We start from the raw sequence: 21,388 nt of genomic DNA on the forward strand, positions 1-21,388 counted from the left end.
TGTGTTCTATTAGAGAGATAGTTTTGAAACCATGTAAATGAAACTTCATCTAGACCCAAAGAGGACATTTTCTCAAGAAGTAACCTGTGATTAACAGTGTCAAAAGCCTTTGACAAATCAATAAACAAAGCTGCACAGTGTTTGTTACTGTCAACAACAGAAGCTATATCATTCAATACAGCAGTTGCTGCTGTAATTGTGCTGTGGCCAGCTCTGAAACCAGATCGATAAGGACTTAATACAGAATATGGTGACATAAATGAACGAAGCTGGTCATTTACAAAGGATTCTAACATCTTTGCTAAACATGGGAGCTTGGAGATTGGCCTATAGTTATTCAAATCATTTGTGTCTCCTCCTTTGTGTAAAGGGGTCACTAGGGCTGATTTCCAGACTTCTGGAATAGAACCAGGGCTGAATGTTATTAAAGATGTGAGTCAAAGGTTCAGCAATGACAGTGGCTGCAATCTTTAAGAGATGTGGGTCTAACTGATCTGCACCCAGATAACTTTTCATACACTTGAAATTACACAATCCATAGAGAACCTCAGATTGGCTTAATGGACTGAATGAGAAGGAAGGGTTATTAGGCCTACTTGAAAATAAAATCCTCTCTTCTTCAGGACTAGTGACACTGAAATTAACTTTAGTCTCTAGCGCCAAATCCACACTATTTTGTTGATCAAACAGAGTACCACATTTGATAAAGTGGTTATTAAAAGCATTAAAAATCTCCATTTTCTCATTTACCACTTTAGAATCCAACATAATTTGTTGAGGAAGAGTGGTTGAAGAAACACCTTTAAGTGACTTAATCACTTTCCAGAATTTTGCTGGATTGCTACCACAGTCAGATAGATTGTTCAAATAATAGGTAGATTTAGCCCTCTTCACCAAGTAAGTGCATGAATTTCTAAGCTGTCTGACAGTTTGCCAATCTTCAGCATTACCAGAGGATCTTGCTAATGCCCAAGCTTTGTTTCTTTGAGAAATAATCTCACCTAGATCATGACTAAACCAGGGGTTACATCTATTTTTTATTCTCAATCTCTTAAAAGGGGCATGTTTATCTGATGAGGTGTTAAACGTGGTCTGGAAGTATTGCAAAGCAAGTTCAGCATCTGGAACAAGATTTAAGATTTGTTTAGCTGACGCGCCGTACGTGCTGTTAACTGGGACAGGGTAGCTAGCCAAACTAGCCTATCGCGAAAACTAGGCTGTCTTTAGTTGACTTGTATAATTTGATTAATCTGATTGTGATATCCAACAGAGGTGAAGAAAAAAACATTCCTCCTCTTGTCAATTGGTGGTGTTATGCCAGGGATGTTAATAGGACATATGAACATCATTATCATGACCTCAAATATTTTGTAAAATTTCAGATCAAGCAGTCAAAGCATACAATATTTCTGGCACCTTTCCTGATTGGCCACAATCGCGCTTATTTATGATTATTTTGTTCAATATTGAGATCACAATAATTAAACATGATAACACAGTGATTTTGGAACGGTCATCCATATTCAAAATGTTCAAATTGAATTTTAAATATAGCTGCAAGCAGCAATGAAGGGACCAAGCAGTAGGCCGGAGTAACCACGGCAACTCGACGCTGTTAGCTCAATGGCGCAATGAGACATAAGGCCGTAAGCAGTCAGAGCAAGTTTCATGCCTAACACGTCAAAAGCTACAAGCCAACTTGCAATTTTGCTAATTGCAGATATCCTAAAGGTCAAATGTCACCAAATTTCTTGGGCGTCCTCACGATCAGTTCACGAGTCCATATTCTAAGTTTGGTTTTGATATATTCAAAGTTTGCTGAGATATGAGCTCACTTCCTGTTTGGCGGCTTTGCACACCAGAGGTCAAAGGTCACCAAATTTCTTGATCATCCTCCCAATTGAGTCACGAGTCCATATACCAAGTTTGGTTTTGATAGATGCAAAGGCTGCTGAGATACAAGCTCACTTCCTGTTTGGCGTTTTCGCCACCAGTTTCGATTGGCTGCGACGGGCAGACGCTTCCGTCAATTGTTACAGAAATCAATACGCTAACAAGGCATGGTCTGAAGATGGTCTGTGCCAATTTTGGTGACGATTGGTTCAAATTTGTGACCTAGGGAAACGTATTAGTGTTTTTGATTAAATCCAAGATGGCGGCCGAATCAATTACGATGATGTCATATGTCGCCATCTGTCGACATAGGGATCTCCCACAGTATTACCCGACACCACTAGTACATTGTAATTCTAAGCACAACAGCAGCTACAGGCCAAAAGGCTTGTTTCTTAATTACAGCGCCCCCTAGGGGTCAAAGGTCACCAAATTTCTTGAGGGTCCTCCTGATGGGGTTATAAGTTTATGTATAAAGTTTGGTTTTGATGCGTGCAAGGGTTAATGAAATATGAGCCCACTTCCTGTTTTTCGATTTCGATTTCAATTTCGATTCGCTGTTTTGAGCGAACGGTAATATTTCCGAAGACAAAAAGCAATGCGTTGGTAAGGCATCATCTGAGGATGCTCCGTGTCAAGTTTGGTGTCGGTCGGACAAAATTTGTGAGAGTAGTAGGCTTTCAAGTGTTTTTGATGAAATCCAAAATGGCGGGAAATCCATCATGGCGGGAAATGACGTCATAGGGTGCGTTGAACTCGGGCAGGTCCAAGGAATCTAACGATACTTGATTTTTGAAAATCGGACCAACGAGTCAAAAGTTACGTGCCTGAACGCACATCCAACTTTGACCTGTTGGTGGCGCTAGAGCGTATGAGGTGCCAACATGAAACTTGGTCACATGAATCAATGGACTGTCCCCAATCAGTGTGCCAAATTTCACAACTTTTCACCAGTCGGTTCTATGGGCTGCCATTGACTCCCATGACAGAGGAATAATAATAAGAAAACTAACAAACACAATAGGTGCCTTCGCAGCTTCGCTGCTTGGCCCCTAAATATAATCCAACAGGAAAAAATGAATGTAAAAAGATAGTGTACAAAACATAAATTCCAATTTCATCTCTGTTTAGATCTTAATGAATAAAGAATAATGAATGGGCTAGCTAAGTGCCATCAAAGTAGCGCCGCGCACCAGAGCCAGTGAGTGCACGCATTGAAACGTGAGAGGTATGCATCAACTCGTCTTAGATAAGGGAATAACATAGTTTAATATGAAAAAACGGTGAAGTGTTCCTTTAACCCTATGAGCCCTAAGCTGTTTTAAGGGCATTTTCACTACCTCTAGTTAGAAGCATTTATCCTGGTCATTGTAAGTGCCATTCACACATGCTACATATCGTTTTTTTCAGCACAGTCTAGGCTACCCAGATCTGCCACAATATCATGTATAAATACTTGCATTGATTTGATTTAGATTTTTAAATAATACAAATTTGAAAAGCATACTACACAAATTCTTACATTTTGACGTGCATCTCACCACAGCAAGCTGACAGCTCGACATGACTTGCATGGTTGTGTAGGCCTGACTGTCCTAAAAATGGAGGTATACTGTGGGGCTGAGCAATTTACTGAAATATGTGGTGTGTGCCTTCCAGAAATAAATGGCAATTTTTATTTAGTGCTGAGAAATGACTTTTTGACACTTTTTGCACTCCATATTTGTGACACTAGCTGATCTGACCTGACTTGTTTGTGTGTTAGCACACATGACGTGCACCAGGGTGGGAATTATACCAAGGCCATGCGGCCATGGCCGCCGTTGCCCTACACTTTGGCCTTGATGCCCCGTGAAAAAAAACCCATGAAAACCCATGGCCTTTATGCCCCCTAGGGTTGCCAACCATTCAGTATAATACGGAATCGTCCAGTATTTGACACATAAAAGTCTTGTTCCATATTGAACTGATACGGAACGCTCTTTGCTCTTTGAGTGAAATTAGGTCCGTGCATCACCTGATAATTTGCTGCGCAATTGATCACACAATCGCGGACCGACAGAAAAAGAAAGCAAACGTTACTGCAATCAGGAGGAAATGCTAGCTAATTCGATGTGATTAAACATAGAGCCATACGATTAAGTGGTGGTATGAGCTTTCATTGAATGCATGTGTGCGTGCGTTTGCGTGACAGAAACTGAAACTACATGATAACGTTAGTGTCAAAGCTCTGCTTCAACCTGTCGGAAGGCTATTTAATTATTTAACAACATTTAATAGAGCAACGTGGATTCCCGCAACTTCCATACAAACAGGGCAAACATTGTTTAGCATTGACTATTGTTTACCGGTAGTCAAATTTGAATATAACATGGTCAGTGAATATAACACGGTCAGAAGATTGTAGCCTTATAGCTCTTTTCGACTGGCAAACTAGTCCGACTCTACTCGGTGCGGTACAGCGCGGCTCTACTCGGCACGGCACAGTACCAGTACTATTTGCCTTTCCACCTAAACCGTGACCTGGAAGTGGGTGGAGTCGGCGGGGTTCCCACTGACGTGACGTCGGCTTCAGGCCACTAGAAGTTGTCACACAGCAGTCAGTAAAAAGTGAACACAACTGTGGAAACGTTCATCTGAATAAGCAGTAACAGCATACAAACACAATTGTGATTACAATGTTACTGTCTAAAATCATCCATGATACCAATTAATCATTATATAGGACACGGAATGAATAATTGAATTAGTCTGTGAACGAGCTGGCTAGAACTAGCTCGCGAACGCTAGCTTAAAAAGCTAACAAGTGAATGGCATACTATATATGGCAATACAGCAATTTGCTACCAGGTCAGGGACTTCGCTTAAACTGAATACACTGTTGCAAGTTCACTTCAGTATAAACTACCCACTCTAACTAACGTCACTATAATGTTATTCAGGTAATTGTCACTTCAGAGACATTACACTTCTCCGTTTAAAATGTTACCTTGGCTAGGAGGCTAGCTAGCTTGCTAGTAACCAGACAGTAACTGGCAGCAGCATTGTCTGATATTAAGTTATTTTCTTAACAAATCCATGCACTGACAATTACACTAGGCGACCATGTCGTTTTTGCCGCTCTATTCCAATATTTACGGTAAATGCACTCATTGACAACCACCAAGCCATCCGCGTGCTGTGTGTCGTTGATACAAGTACCGTAAATCTTGTAATAGCGGCGACCTTACAAAGCGTTCGTGAGTGTTGAGCCGACGGTTAACTTCAGAGGCAGATTTCTCCGTTTTTCTATTGGCATGACAGGATGAACTCAACTCCTTTGAATGTTTATATTCCAGATTTACGCCATCTGCACGGCCGTTTACCATAGACAAACGTTGGTATTGTGTTTTCTTACATTCATGCATTCAAATGAAATTTCATTATAAACCATATCATTTTATTTCTCCATTTGCCTACCAGAGTGTAGCCGTTTTCAGACAGTGGTGTATTTTCGCAATGTTCACAGACTTTTGCTTTCAGCAAATACCCTATGCGTCATGTCTGAATGTCCGCTATCGTTAGAAATGCGGCAGGTAATTATCGCAGAATGTGCAGAAACCTGTCTGAAAACGGCTTATGATGCTTGCACGAGGGAAACATCCCAAAACAATAGCACCCATATTTGCTGTTGTTTTCAGAAGTATCTCTCATGCAAACATGCAAAAGAATGAACTATTGTAATTATATAGCCTATCTTACATTAGAAGCCTAAAGCAGACCCCTGATGTGCATAGTACACCCTGAAATGTAAAACCATCAAATTTTACTCAGTGGCCTTTGTGCCCTTTCATGTGGCCTTGGTGCCCCTAAAAAAAAAGGTGAAGGCAAAAATTACGAAATTCCCACCCTGACGTGCACAGATGGTGATTCTCTATAATATTTTTTTACTGCATTGCAATGAACGAAGTAAACGCAAAAAGGTAAGGTAAGGTACTTTTATTTGTATAGCGCATTTAATGTGCACAGAGTGCAACCCAAAGCGAGAGATATTCAAAAAAAACAGTATGAGACAGAGAGTTGCTGCCAGGTGGCTTTGAACACCTGGCATAAGATTCTAATTGCTTAACGACTTTATTGTGATGTCATAATCACAATGTTAAAGGTAGGGTATGGAATTAGCTTTTTTGGCCATTTTTGCAAAATCACTTGAAATCCTAAAACTCCAGCCAATAGTAATCTAAACCCCATACCATCATTTCACAGCTCATTCGTCAATCTTACGGTCTTCCCCCTGCCCCTGCCCCTGCCCCTGCCCCTGCCCCTGCCCCTGCCCCTGCCCCTGCCCCTGCCCCTGCCCCTGCCCCTGCCCCTGCCCCTGCCCCTGCCCCTGCCCCTGCCCCTGCCCCTGCCCCCCGCGCGCGCGCGCGCGCGCGCGACCCTTTCGTGCACAAGCTGTTGACCGCGAGTCAGTGCTGAAACGAAAGTTGTATGTGTCACTTATTTCTATACAAACTAAGGCAGCGGATACCTACGGACACTCAATCACCCAGGCAATAAATAAGCTATGTAGCAAAAATTACATTTTACCGTGACTCGAAGAGTGTTGTAAACATGAAACCGAAACTTAACCGCTTGGAGCTACAGTGGAATAGGCGCTTGGAGCTACAGTGGAATAGGCGAACTAACTGGCCAGCATTAAACTCGGATATTTCAGAAGATAAACGCCCTGGTAAGAACCAAACCAGATTCTGTTCAAATATACACACCTATGGCTACTGAAAAATGTAAGGTATATCAAATGTTATTTTGGTGTATTAAAATGCATCGTTGTTTTAGAATTTCCGAACGAAAGGGCTGGTAGACTAATAATAATATAAGGTGCTTTTACCATAATGTATGCTATAAAATCATCTACCTTGTCTGATTTGTGGAACTATTAAACCTTTGGAGGGGAATAAAGAATGTAATTGGGTAAGTTGATGTGAGCGATTGTATGGAAACTAGTGCTCATAGTGCTGTAGACGCAGGCTGGTGCTTCATTAGCCATGAGCATCTGAATTTTCGTTCGAGGGCGGGACTTGAGGTTGTATATGTTCACAATCTGCTGGCCGTTTTGCGAATTCCGTACCCAACCTTTAAGTCTATGGGGAAATTTGTAATAGTTTTTATCTAATAGTTCAAAAGTATAAAAGTTACAAAGTTGAAAAATACATAGCTGAAGTCACCTAAGTAAGACCTACGCAGCACAGTTTGAATGAAGTTTCGGTTGAAGCTGAATTAGAAGCACAAAAAGCTTGTGGGGGATCTCGCCCGGGGAGTAATTCAGTCTAGAACCGCCACTGGGCCTATGTGAAGTGTTCGTTTCAAGCCATATTTGTCCTTAAACGTCAATTTAGACACTTACGTTGACTGCCATTGACGTCTATAGATACATTTTTCAATGGGGAGGGCTCATGGGTGGGCTTGGGAACGATCTGGCAGAGTTTCAGGCTTGCAATTATAGACGTCAATGGCAGTCAACGTAAGTGTCTAAATTGACGTTTAAAGACGTCAATGGCAGTTAATGAGTTAAGGAGCTTGACATTTCATTAATACTTTATGTCCTTTAAGTAAATCTTTATTCTAATATTTTGAGATTGATTTTTGCTTTTCATGAGCTGCAATCCGTAATCATCAAAATTAAAACAAATATGGCTTGAAACGAACACTTCACATAGGCCCTAATGTAATGAATCTAGAATATATGAAAGATTCACTTTTTGGCAAATTACAGAAACATTTCGTTTTATTAATTTATTTTTTTCACAATATCCAGTAATATAGTTTGTTTTTTCTTTGTGTAACCTGCGTTGTGAACCTAAAAGATGGCCCATTTTAAAAAGGCTTAAACTAGAGGTACAAGAATTAAACTTAAATTGTATTTGACTTCTATCTTCCATCTCCTTTGATTGATTTGACCATGTTTTGAGGATTACTATCTCGATTTTGTCCATCTGTACTCTATTCACATATAGACACACAAACATCTGCATGATCTGACCACAAGCGTCTTGACAGCAGCGCTTATACTTCTCTTCTGTTCCTCCAGCGATGCAATTCTTTTACGAACCTCCTGCAGTCCTCGCCACACTGCCACCTGCACAACAGAAACACAACACAATCAATGATAAGACACTGAAAAATTTGATGCTGCAGCATTCTTGAATTTCCCCTTGGGGATCAATAAAGTATCTATCTATCTATCTATCTATCTATCTATCTATCTATCTATCTATCTATCTATCTATCTATCTATCTAGTCTTTAAGGAGTCTCTTTTAGTCATGGCAAAGTAGGTGACATCTGCAGCCTATACTATTATTTTTTATCTTGTTTCTTACAAATGTATATCGGTTAGGGATGTCACATGAAACAGTGCTGCTCAAACACGAAAATATGACTTCGATATGAGTAGGTTATCGTTTGAGTTCCTGATGATATCTAGGGCACGCTGGGAACAAATTTAAAGGAATCTAGTTGCAGTGTAGTAATCGGTGACCCAGCAAGATCCGTGACGATGGTCCAGAAGTGTCCTGATTTGACACAGAATCACCCCTAGGAAACATCACCTCCCCCCGTCTAGCACTCAGCACTGGTCCACAGAGTTGTGTGTTAAGCCCCCTGTTAGAGGTCTGCGCTGGGCTATTCAGTCCCAATCCCGCTCGCTCCTGCAGCATGCTGTCCCGCTCCTGCTCGCTCCCACAATAATCTGCCATTTTTTGTCCCGCTCCCGCCCGCATCTGTACCATAAGGTCCCGCTTCCGCCCGAAAGATATGCAGTAGAGGTCTGCGCGGGACATTTTGCTACAGCAATGTTCAGTCCCGCTCCTGCAAATCATCTATGTGTAGACGTCCTCCCGCCCGCATCTGTGATATTATGTCCTACTCCTGCCCGCGAATGCAGCAGGCAGGCATTTTGTAGTAATTGTAGCCTACCTTTCTTTACAGAAGTACTTACATCTGAAGCACTAGGCCTACGGTAACACTTTATATTATGTGTGTTTACATCTTTTTATTTTCAATCAATCGCTGAAGGGTTAATTTATACATTTGTATTAAAAGTTTCAATGGATCTCATGAATAGGTTTTTTTAGTGCTCTATATCCCCATCACACCTTCTTCCTCCTCACGCACACGCTCACTCACACCATGCATGGGCATGTAGTTACCTACATGCCCATGCATGCACACACACACACCTGCGTCCACACACACACCTGTAGCAATATCACAAATACACACAAAAGGAAAAATAAAAAGAAACCACAGTAAATAACAAAAAATAAATAATAAAAAATAGTAAAAAAACAAAACAAAAAAAAAATTAAACAACCAGTATATTAACAGATCACAGAGATGAGGTTAAACTTCAGTCCATTATGTACGCCTTGGAGTGTCTAGATTGGAAGTTGTTCATGTCCCATGCTTTTCCAAATGGAAAAGAAGTGGATTCCAAAGGTCATGGAATAGTTCACCCATATTGTGGTTTTCAAGTGTTATCTTCTCCAGGGGAAGAAATTGAAAGATCTGTTCTGTGAACATATTAAATGTTGGTGCAAGTTCATTTTTCCACCAGAGAAGAATACATTTCTTTGCAAAGTGTGTGATGGAAATCAACAGTCTGCATTTCTTTTGGTCCAAGTGGCGACTGCTTATGTCGTTAAGTAGATAGACGCATGGGGACATCTCAAAATCTAATTCCAGTACAGCTTTTGTAAATGAGTGAATCATCTTCCAGAAATTGTTCAATTTATCGCAGTTCCAGAACATGTGTAGAAATGTACCTTCCTTGATTTTGCATCTTGGACAGTTTGGTGAGTTTTCTTTAGAAATGTTATGCATTTTCCTAGGAGTGAGATAGAGTTTATGAATAAATTTGAAGTTTGTTTCTTTAATCTTATTGCTTGTAAATGGGAAGAAAATTCGTTCACATATATTTTGCCAGCTATTTTCATCAAGTTTCGTAGATAAGTCAGTTTCCCAGATCTTCAAAAGGGCTGGGAAAACAGTTTGGCATCTCTGATTCAAAATGTTATATAATTTACTAATTTGGCCTTTGATAGTATATGGTGTGATTAGATTCTCTTCCAGTTCAGTCAATTCGAAATGTAACTTGTCTTCTTTAATTAGTGATTTTACAATGCTCTGGATCTGCATATATTTGAGAAAATCTGAATTAGGTAGATTAAATTCTCCACTTAGTTCTTGGAATGTTTTAAGTTTCCAGTTTTTATTAAACATATCTTTAAAGGGATATTCCGCCATTTGTGGAAATACGCTCATTTTCCACCTTCCCTCGAGCAAAACAATCGATATTTACCTTGTTCCCGTTCATCCAGCCATTCTGTGAGTCTGGCGATACAACTTTTAGCTTCAGCCTAGCATAGATCATTGAATCGGATTAGACCATTAGCTTCTCGCCTGCTAGCTTCATGTTTAAAAGTGACTAATATTTCTGGTAATTTTCCCATTTAAAACGTGTGTCCTCTCAAGTTAGAAAGTGCAATAAGACCAACTGAAAATGAACCCTGCCGTTTTTCTAGGCTGATTTGACATGGAACTACATTCTCATCTGGCGTAATAATCAAGGCAACTTGCAGCTACTGGCACTACTACTGCTTGATGTCTATGAGGACTATTTTCAGATGCTGCGTACGATATCACTGCACCTATGGTACGTTTGCAAGTTGCCTTGATTATTACGCCAGATGAGAGTGTAGTTCCATGTCAAATCAGCCTAGAAAAACGCCAGGTTTCATTTTCAGTTGGTCTTATTGCACTTTCTAACTTGAGAGGAGACACGTTTTAAATGGGAAAATTATCAGAAATCGTAGTCACTTTTAAACATGAAGCTAGCAGGCGAGAAGCTAATGGTCTAATCCGATTCAGTGATCTATGCTAGGCTGAAGCTAAAAGTTGTATCGCCAAACTCACAGAATGGCTGGATGAACGGGAACAAGGTAAATATCGATTGTTTTGCTCGAGGGGAGGTGGAAAATGAGCGTATTTCCAAAAATGGCGGAATATCCCTTTAAGTTGAGATATCCCCAAGTGTCTCCATTGGTCTGTTAAATGCAAATATTGTTTTAAATCAGGGTTTTGATGAATAGATGAGTATACAGAAATGCATTTAGTAGTGCCCACTTTTAATGCTCTGGATCTGCATATATTTGAGAAAATCTGAATTAGGTAGATTAAATTCTCCACTTAGTTCTTGGAATGTTTTAAGTTTCCAGTTTTTATTAAACATATCTTTAAGTTGAGATATCCCCAAGTGTCTCCATTGGTCTGTTAAATGCAAATATTGTTTTAAATCAGGGTTTTGATGAATAGATGAGTATACAGAAATGCATTTAGTAGTGCCCACTTTTCTCAAACAGTCTCGCCAAACAGACAGTGTATTCACAACAGTAAAATATTGCCCCATGTTTTTTATCTTTTTAAAATGTTTGATAAATATAAGAGAGTCTAGAGGTATCGGGTCAACATATCCTGCTTCTATTTGTACCCAATGGGAGTCTGGTCTTCCCAGTGACCATGATAGTATGTTTCTCAGTTGGGCTGACCAATAGTAGTGTTGGAAATTGGGAATACCTAGACCACCCTTGGGCTCAGGTTTCATTAGAGTCAGTAGTTTGATCCTTGGTTTCTTATTGGACCATATAAATTTTGAAATATGACTGTTCAACTTAGGTACATTTTGAAAGAGAAAGTTCAGTCTCGGAAGAATATTCATTCTGATGACGTTTATCCTCCCTAAAAGAGATAGAGGTAGTTTGGCCCATCTGCATAGATCGTTGTTGATGTCATTAGTAAGGGGAGTGTAGTTTTTTTTAAATAAATCAGCTAGTTGTGGTGTGAAATGTACTCCTAAATATTTGAAACCATCTGGTGACCATTTAAATGGGTATAATTTTTGCATTTCTTCTGTTGGGTTCATATGTAAAAGACATGCATTAGATTTATTGTAATTTATCTTATATCCCGAGAATTTCCCAAATTGTTCAATTATGTTATATAGGTGTGGTAAAGAATGTTCTGGTTGCTCAATATATAAGACTGTCATCAGCATATAAAGATAATGTATGATTGTCTTCACTAATGTGTACTCCTTTTATGTTGATGTTATCTCGTACAGATGTTGCTAATGTCTCAATCACTATCGCAAACAGTGAGGTTGACAGCGGACACCCTTGTCTCGTACCTCTCCTCAAGTTGAACGGGACGGATGTCAAACCGTTAGTAATAACTGCTGCTCTCGGAGCTTGGTAGATTGTTTTGATCCACTCAATAAAGTTATCTCCCATGTTTAACTTATACAATACACTGAAGAGGAAGTTCCACTCGACTCTATCGAAGGCCTTCTCTGCATCCAAGGATAGAAGCAGAGAAGGCCTTTGGTTCACATTCAAGTAATTAGTTATATTCAACAACCTTCTAATATTGTCGGTGGAGTATCTTCCTTTAATAAATCCTGCTTGGTCTGGGTTGATAACTTTAGGCATGATGGTTTCAAGTCTTTTCGCTAATGCTTTAGTAATAATCTTGTAGTCATGATCTAAAAGACTTATGGGTCTATAAGATGAACAGTCCAAGGGGTCTTTGCCACATTTATGTATTACAGTGATATTTGCCAAGCTCATTGTTTGGGGGAGTGTTTTGTTGCAATCAAAATTATTAATCATCTTCATAAAAATAGGCTTGAGCTCATTCCAAAATTCTTTATATAGTTGTGCTGAAATGCCATCTGGTCCTGGACTTTTATTTGTAGGAATGGAGTTAATAACTGCTAGCATTTCCTGTTCTGTAAAGGGGGCATTGAGATCCTGCTGATCTGATTCGGATAGCTGTGGCATTTTAATGTTATCTAAATACTGATCTAATTCATCCTGTGTGTAATGACTTTGAGATTTGTATAATTCGTTGTAATATTCTTGGAATGACTGATTAATTTCTTTTGGGCAATATGTGATATTTCCCTGGGCTCGGATTGCTTTGATAGTCCTTTCTGCTTGTTCTTTCTTTAATTGATGAGCTAATAGTTTGCTAGGTTTATTACCAAATTCATAGTTTTTTTTGTCTAACATAGTCAATTTTTTGCATGATTTCATTTGTGGTCTTAAGATTTAATTTAGCTCTGGCAGTGACTAACTGTTTCCAGTTCTCTTCTGTTGTTGCGGTTTTGTGGAGTATTTCACATCTTTCAACTTCTTTTTCTAACTCTTTTGTTTGTGCGATATCTTCTCTTTTCTTAAATGAGGTATAGGATATAATATTCCCTCTTAAAGTCGCTTTGGCGGCTTCCCAGATTATATTTGGGTCCATGTTAGGGTGGTTGTTTTCATCTATATAATTTTTAATCCACTGTTTCATTTTTGATTTGAATATATCGTCTCCAAGCAGGGAGTTGTTGAATCTCCATTGTTTGAAAATAGGTTTCTCTTTATTTAACTGAACAGTCAAGTCAATTTTGGCGTGGTCTGACAGAGTGATTGGGTTGATACCACACTTTTTTACCATATGCATATGTTTGGAATAAATGAAAAAATAGTCGATTCTAGAATATGAGGCATTAGCATTTGAAAAGTAAGTGTAATCTTTAGCCTTGGGGTTCAATTCTCGCCACACGTCGACTAGGCCACTTTCTAAACATAAACCTTGGAGTACTCTTATGGTCTTTGGTTTGTTACTCTTAGTCTGTATAGATTTGTCTAATTTCTGATTTAATGCACAGTTAAGGTCTCCACCTATCACCCCAAAACCATCACAATTTTCATTAAACAGCAAGACCATATCTGACATAAATGTAGGCTCATCAGTGTTAGGGGCGTATACATTTAGAAAAGTAGTAGGTGTTCCATTAATAAAACCTGATATCAAAACATACCTGCCGTTTGAATCAATGATTTTTTTTCTCAATGGTGTGTTTTTGTTAATTAGAATTGCAGTTCCCCTACTGTGACTTTTGTATGAAGAGGCGTACACTTGACCAACCCAATCAGTCTTAGATGTTGAATCTCTGACAAGAAAGTTTCTTGTAAGAAAGCTACCTGTACCTTACTTTTTTTTAGAGCTGATAATTTTTTCGCTCTTATAATGGGGTTTCCTAGGCCTTTGACATTCCACGAGTTTATGATCAAGTCTGCCATAATGGTTGAAACATCTTGGTATTATCTGTAAATATCTCTAAATGATCAAAATATACTGTCACTGATTTTAGAAAGGAAAATAAAATAAAAAAAGACGAAAAAATACATATAACATACAGTTTCCCACCCTTGTTGTGGCTCCCAAACCCACAACATCGTGAATTCACTTTTGGTAGGCCAGAGGAAGAAAACAAAAGAAAGAACATGAAGGATGTTAGAATCTTCATGGTGTGTTGTGGTGCTTGGAGTTCCAACCCTCAAAATGTTTGTTACTTTTCCCTCCCCACTGTTCGTCGTGAAGTAGTCCTTATCCCTGGATATACCGTCGCAGCATAGGCTACGGGAGAATAAACTCCCATGGCGTCGCTCGCTGGGGGAACTCGGCACTGTCAGTTTAATTAGTAGGCCTAGGGCCTACAGCATAGACTGCTAATGTCAACAAACAGGAATTTATGGTGGACCTAGCTTAGCAATCAAGTCAGTTTCAACTTTACTTCACGATTTCCATGAGGAGGGATTAATAAAGTCATACCTCCGCTCTTAGTTGTAAAATGTGAAAAAGAGGTCTCTACTACCGTTCAAGTGTCATTGATGGATACATGATTTTGCCGGTTTCAAATCGTTGTAGGCCTAGCTTGATGGAAGTTTGAGGATCCATTTCGGCCGCACGTTCCACACGAGAACAGCGCTATTCCCGTAATCACAAGCCCGAAATGCCCCTCCAGACGTATCCACTACCTCCGAGGAGATATCCGGGGTCAGTGTAGAACGCTCCGATGTTAGGCTACTGGCAGAAAGGTCCTCGAAGTAGGCCATACTTTTCTCGATGAGTGTGGTCACCTGGTCAAGGGTGAGTTTATTTCCGACTTCTTACATTGCGATTTTCTCTTCCACTTGTAACGTTTGTAAGCTGTGATGTCAACTGCTCAACTCGAACCGTAGTAGATGAGCTTTGCGGTTTGGTATTGTGGTAGGCTAGGCCTGGATGGACCGTGTGTCTTGATCTGGTGATCCAGTGATTGTCGATTTGTTTGGTCACGTTCAGGCATCGTCGTCGGTCCAGTGGCTCGGTCAGCACAACAATCAAACGTGTTTTGCAGCTTCAACTCTAACTCGAAGTCCATAAGTTCATTCCTTCTGTTTGTATAATTTATCGAGCGGAGGTAATAAAATAAATAAAAATTAAACGAGGGTGAGCGGAGCTCTTAGTTCAAGCAGCCATCTTGTTTCCCGTCGGCCCTTTCATCGTAACACTTTATATTAAGACACACATATTCACCATTAATTAGCGGCTTACTATCATGTGTATCCGTAGCATACTAACCATTTGTTAGTCATTATAAGTCACAAATTAATACCTTATTCTGCAAGACCTTATTCTACCCTTACTAGACAAGAATTTCCCATGTAAGCTCCTAATTACCCCTTATTCATAGTTATTAAATAGGTTGTTGCCTATGAATCATGACTTAAATACACATGGCTCAGTATGGGGCTTGTAAGGTGGTAGTACCACAAGAACAGTTATTCACCCCTAATAATACTTATCAAAGATGGTCAATTCAAACTGAACTAGACACTAAACCACAAGTGCATATAATTAAAGGAACACTTCACCATTTTTTCATATTAAACTATGTTATTCCCTTAATTAAGACGAGTTGATACATACCTCTCACGTTTCAATGTGTTGAAGCCATTTCTACTATTTTATTATTATGTAATTATTATGTAATAATATTTTTTTATTTTATTTGTAATTGATAAGAAAACCTGTGTTGAATGTAAACAGTTAATCAGTGAGCCAGAATAGTCTAATTTGATTGGCTGTTAGATTAGTATAAAAGTATAGAACCCCCGCGAAACAGTTAGAAGCTGCTGGACTTTAGAGCAACACAGTCTTTTGACCTACACGAGCCTACTCAGTGAATTTAAGAAAAGTGAATATTCTAAGTTTATGCTGGTATGATTTGAAATATACAAGTAAACAGACCAACAAAGAATTTTGGATTCAAGACTTTTATTTTCTGACGTTTTGTGTTGAGTACAAAAGAACTTTGAAGTCCTAAGCTAGTGAGTCAGCTTGCTGCACTTACATTTAAGTCAAAAGACTGGGCTACTAGTTAAACGACGGCTCGACATAGCCAAATTATCGAGCAAATTGAGGAGATTGCTCGACGAAGCGGAAAGACGAGCCGTGTGAGAAGATTGCCAACTGAGGAAGCTAACGACTGGGGAGGTCGGCGAGCCATTCGACTGGGCTAAGCTGAACAGGGTGCTTGCTCTTTTGTCAACTAAAAATTCCAGACTTTTTCCAACCTTCTTCCAAACGTATAATTTTTTCTTCAAGACCTCGACATTTTGTAGTTTTGAGAGTCAGGCTACCAACACGCAAGGATTTTACTCTCTAATAGTAGTATAATGAGATGCAATGCAGATTGCAACCATACCGAGACCCCCATGGCAGGACCATCTCCCTCCCAAATGCCCTCTCAGATGCCCATGACAGGATTGACCTACCACCAGATGCCCAGTGATCGATCCCCCCACCTCAATTGGCACTGCCATTAATGACTATTGCTATGGCCCATCCCAACCCATGCCTTAAACTAGGGGTGGATCGGTACAAAAATGTCACGGTCCGGTACGTACCTTGGTTTTGGACCCTACGGTTCGGTACATTTTCGGTACAGTGCAGGAAAAAAAACATGATCAAAAGGCAGCTTTTTATCCTCAAATGCAGCTTTTTATTATTTAAATTCCCAAATGTGGCAAAGTGGATGGTTTGCTATATTTTGACACATGTCGACTACGCCACCTGAGGCCCTTCCCCTCAGAATATGAATGATTTGAAACTGAATTAAGGTATTACAAACTACCAGGCAACACAGGTTCGGGGTCACAGAAAACCAGAGAGGCATGTGTTCCAAAAATAAACTCTTATTTATTGACATTAAAAACATGAGTGAGTTCTCTCCAGTGTGGGTTCGCTCAAGTCAGTATTACTCTCCAGTGTGGGTTCGCTAACAGCAGTAGTACTCTCCAGTGTGGATTCGCTAACAGCAGTAGTACTCTCCAGAGTGAGTTCGCTAAAGTCAGTAGAGGTGGCTATTCAGGGAATGAGACACTCGTGAATAAAATAGCACTCCAATGCACAGCACTCCGTTGTCACAGCAAACAGTGAAATCATCACAATCACTCACGCAGGCTTATGGTGACAAATCATGACACGCAGTGCAACAAGCTAAGGAATTAGCCTCCATAACCGAACTGAATTCGTAGTCACTCGTGAGCAAACAGCAGTACACCTGTCGTCACTTCAGTTAATCAATGAGGGCTGACTTCGTGGTGGCTAAACACAGCCGACTCACAAACGGAATGAAAATTGATATCTGGGTGGTGTCGCTTGATATGTGCTAGCATGTTTGAAGTGTTCCCACTCAAGTAGCCTAATTGAAACCTGTCGAACAACGACGGCAGACGGTCCTTGTTTTGTCAACCACCCGCTCTCCATCGCTATTATATATCACGGGGAACCCGAAGTTATCCCACACTATTGACTTCAATGATGATGGTGGGTCTTCTAACTCTTCGCCACTCGCCATGATTAGCACTCTATCGCAACATCAAACGAACAATGTTAGGCTACCTTCCCACAGAGTACAGTTTGTATTAAGAGGTGGAGATTGCTACCGAGACCAGAGATTGTTTGCCTAGACCAATCAATAGCCATGTTTACACGCACGGACCAATCAGAGCTTACAGGTGGCAGTAGTTAAATAGGTCCTGAAGGAAACTCTTGCGAGCAATATTAAACTTCTGTACCGAAGTATTCTGCGTGGCAATGCGCGTGCCGAACCGTGACCCCCGTACCGAAATCGGTTCAATACGAATACATGTACCGACCCGGGCCTACCTTAAACACTACCTCCCCCTCCCCCCACTCTGTTTGCTCTGCCACAATTGACCCTTATGCTCCCCCATGACCTACCCCACCCCTTGATTCAACACTAACTCTGGACCCATTACTTTGCTAAGGGAGTCTATTTTGGTACTACTATGTTGTTGATCTACCTTATCTGCTTTAACAATGGGATTCTCTTCTCTGATTGGTTGAAGGGGTGGCCATTAATTCCGTATAACCTGCATGGTTCCTAATTTTTTTTAATCACCGTTCTATACCAATGCGCTTATGACTGGTATCCATAACAATGATAGTATCAGTTGAAACTGGAATGAACTAATTCAGGCTGTTTACTTCCTCCTTAACGGTAGCTATAATGGGTTATTTTCTGCATTTCAAAGAAAGTAGGGAATAAGAAATGATAACCTAACTAGACACTGCAGATAAGAGGGATAACAACCTCCGAAGTGACCAGTTCTACGGAAATAGTGTCTCGGCAGAAGAACCCAGCAAAGTGCACCTCCACCTCGCCATTATTTCCGCCGATCACTTACATAATGTTATAGTCTATTATTTTGGAACTAATCACCATTGTGTATTTTGGACCATCATGTTGCATATCACATTGCCTTTGTGAAAATTATGGACATCCTATAGCCTACCCTAGCTACTGATTTGACATTTACTGCATGACCTCAGGCAGTTGGGTCAGCCCCTTGAGTTGTGGAACTGCCCAAGGTTTCTTCCTATCACTAACCAACTCACAAAAGGAAGTTTTTCCTTGCCCCTCCTCAAAATCCTTGAGAGACTGATATCTAGAGATCATCCTAGATGAGGTTTGAAATGAAAAACATTGCAAAAATCCTTGTAATGTTTTAGAAAACACTGCCATGAAATTATGGATTTTGATTGCAAATGAAAAAAATAATGCAAAAGTCGCAAAATTATGGAGGGTGTATCAGTCATGTTCAGTCTGAGTGCTTGCATCAGTTCTTCATAGTGCTGGACGGTATACCGGTTCACACCGAATACCGGTGTATATTTTCGTTATGATATGAATTTTTAATATACCGCCATACCGGTGTATTTGATTACACTGTGGGTGGAATGCTGCGTCGCACGACATTGTTTCAGACGGGACCCTTTTCAATGTTGCACCTCTAAACACGCGTGGAAAAAGTAAACAGTGGAGCCTGTGGCACAAGACACCTCACATTTTTCCCTTTAAGTATGACGCTCAAGGCTTAATTTTTTCCTTTGATAAGGGATTTATTTACGGGTGTTACACAGAATACCTTAAATTGTTCCCCTAGTTAAAGAAAAGAGTTATAGGACTTAATAGCCTACATTGGAAGGGATTTTCCAGTAAGCTAAAAAAGATTGTTCAACAGCTGCAACTGGCTGGCTAGGAGGTGAACCCACCAAACACGGGAAGCTTAATGATCTTATAATTTATCTTACCTTAGTAATATTCGCTGAAATTATCCAAGTAGCAAAGCATGTTACAAACATGAACTGAACAATACTAGCTGGCCAGTTAGTCATGATCTTGACAGTCATCAGTGCACCGAAACGAACTTTTTTGCTAACGTTTTGCCTAGCTTGGTGGCCTAGGCTAACCAGACATCCACGTGAATTCTGTTGACGTTAGTCTACCACACAATAACAATACGGCATGATTCTGATGGGCCTATTTGACAGAGGAAGCATTAGTGGAGTAGTCTCTTCACTAAGTCACACTTGTTTTACATTTACTTGAAAACTGTAATGTACCTGGGCTTGAACTTGAAGCAAAAGTATTATTGCAAGTTGCACTACTTTCTGTGTAGGTTTAAAGTATGTTAGTGAAATTTGCATAATACAAGTTCTGTATTTTGACTGCAATTTCCCATTAGAATCATGAGTGCCTCTTTGTAAACAGCATCATTGTCCATTGGGGCTATGCAAACCTGTATTAGTGTGGAATTATTCTACAACATTCACTCATGACAGTGAAATAGACCATCCTAAGTCAATCTACTGCAGTAATTCCTCTCTCAACTAGTAGAAAATGTTGTGAACACCTGATTATGCATGGGGGAAAAAATACCGTCATATACCGTGAAACCGTCAGAATTTTGAAAAATACTGTGATATACATTTTTGCCCATACCGCCCAGCACTAGTTCTTCATGAGCTGTATTTCAAGACATACACTGCCCCAGTGTTCAAAGTTTTAGAAAATAATACGGTAGCCTTAAGAAAGGAGAGGGGTTTTAAAAAAAGTGGTGCTCATTAAATACAGGAATTGTCAGCTTTTTTTAGGACGCATCTATCCACATTTGAAGAGCCATATCTCAGAAACTAAACAAGATACCAAGCTAAAATTTTGGTTTTCTTCTAATGAGACATGGAGGAACATGTGCACCAAAAATCAGGAAAAACTGAGGACCATGGTGTCGGACCTGTTCCAACTGATATGGAATTGCCCATAATTAAGTGACTAGGCCTACATGAGTAACGTTACGTTTCAGAATTAATTTGCCTTCGATTCACAACAAAACCATAGTTAACTGACGTGAAATTAGCCTTGCCACACTCAAAACCTGTTCTCTACAAGCCTTTATAAGACTGTCAAATACAACAACCGAAAACATAAACGTGCGATTTTACATGTGCAAGGCCATTCCCATATGTTTAAAAGGCGCTACGATTTGTACAAAGCCCACAGGGTCTGTTATCCTATCATTTCCACTCGGAGACACCTGTTTCTCCATAGGCTTCCATTGCTCTTGCCGTACGTTCTAGTCCAATGCGGTGTCTATAGCAGCTATGTCTGCGGAACTTTCACGACATGACAATGGTTTGCTGGGTAGCCTTGCGTTCTGTTTGATTACGTTACTCACAATTTCTCCGACGTCTTCTCTCCGTAGGTCTCCCTTACGTTTAACAACATCGTCTATGACTTCATCCGTCTTGTTGCAAACGCGTGTCATGTCTAGATGGGGCTTGTGGCTGTAGCCCTCACGAACATGTTCATACAAACTACAGCGCAGATTTTGAGAAGAACAACGAGATATTACTTTAATCCAACCACGCGGGCGTGAACAACACCATGCCGAAGACTTTAACGCAGAAATAACTGCAGTCGCTCGCAACGAACTTAGGCCCATGGACGTCGCCATTTTTCACCGACTGGGCTTGAGTAGTGTGAAACTAGCGACAGTAAAGAAAAATCCAATATGGCCGCCATTCGCGAATCTTTCAAAATAAAAGTCAGAACATATTCATTGCTTTTTCAATTCATGAGGACGAAAATTATTAATTTAAAACTGTATTGCGTTACCAAAGGAAGGTAAAGTTAGAAAATAATTAAATAAGACATTTAAATCGAAAATACACCTTAGAATATTATTTAGAATGTATTTTTGAATGTGCCTTAT

At 40.0% G+C, this 21,388-nt stretch overlaps 1 protein-coding gene across 3 annotated transcripts in view; it reads right to left on the reverse strand.

Annotated features, from left to right (window-relative positions):
* The window catches only part of sars2 (seryl-tRNA synthetase 2, mitochondrial), a 63,381-nt gene extending 42,244 nt beyond the window's left edge, over nucleotides 1-21,137 (reverse strand). For 2 of the 3 annotated variants that reach the window (XM_062552367.1, XM_062552366.1), the window contains exons 1-2: nucleotides 20,852-21,137; nucleotides 7,916-8,011 (exon numbers count right to left, since the gene is read on the reverse strand). In XM_062552367.1, the coding sequence (XP_062408351.1) occupies nucleotides 7,916-8,011; nucleotides 20,852-21,130 (375 nt within the window). In that variant the 5' untranslated portion in view covers nucleotides 21,131-21,137. The remainder of the gene's footprint in view (nucleotides 1-7,915; nucleotides 8,012-20,851) is intronic. The other variant, XM_062552368.1, reaches the window with a different exon arrangement.
* Between the last annotated feature and the right edge of the window lie 251 nt (nucleotides 21,138-21,388).

The sequence above is a fragment of the Sardina pilchardus genome, chromosome 13 (genome assembly GCF_963854185.1).
Source record: "Sardina pilchardus chromosome 13, fSarPil1.1, whole genome shotgun sequence".
Classification (NCBI taxonomy): domain Eukaryota; kingdom Metazoa; phylum Chordata; class Actinopteri; order Clupeiformes; family Clupeidae; genus Sardina; species Sardina pilchardus.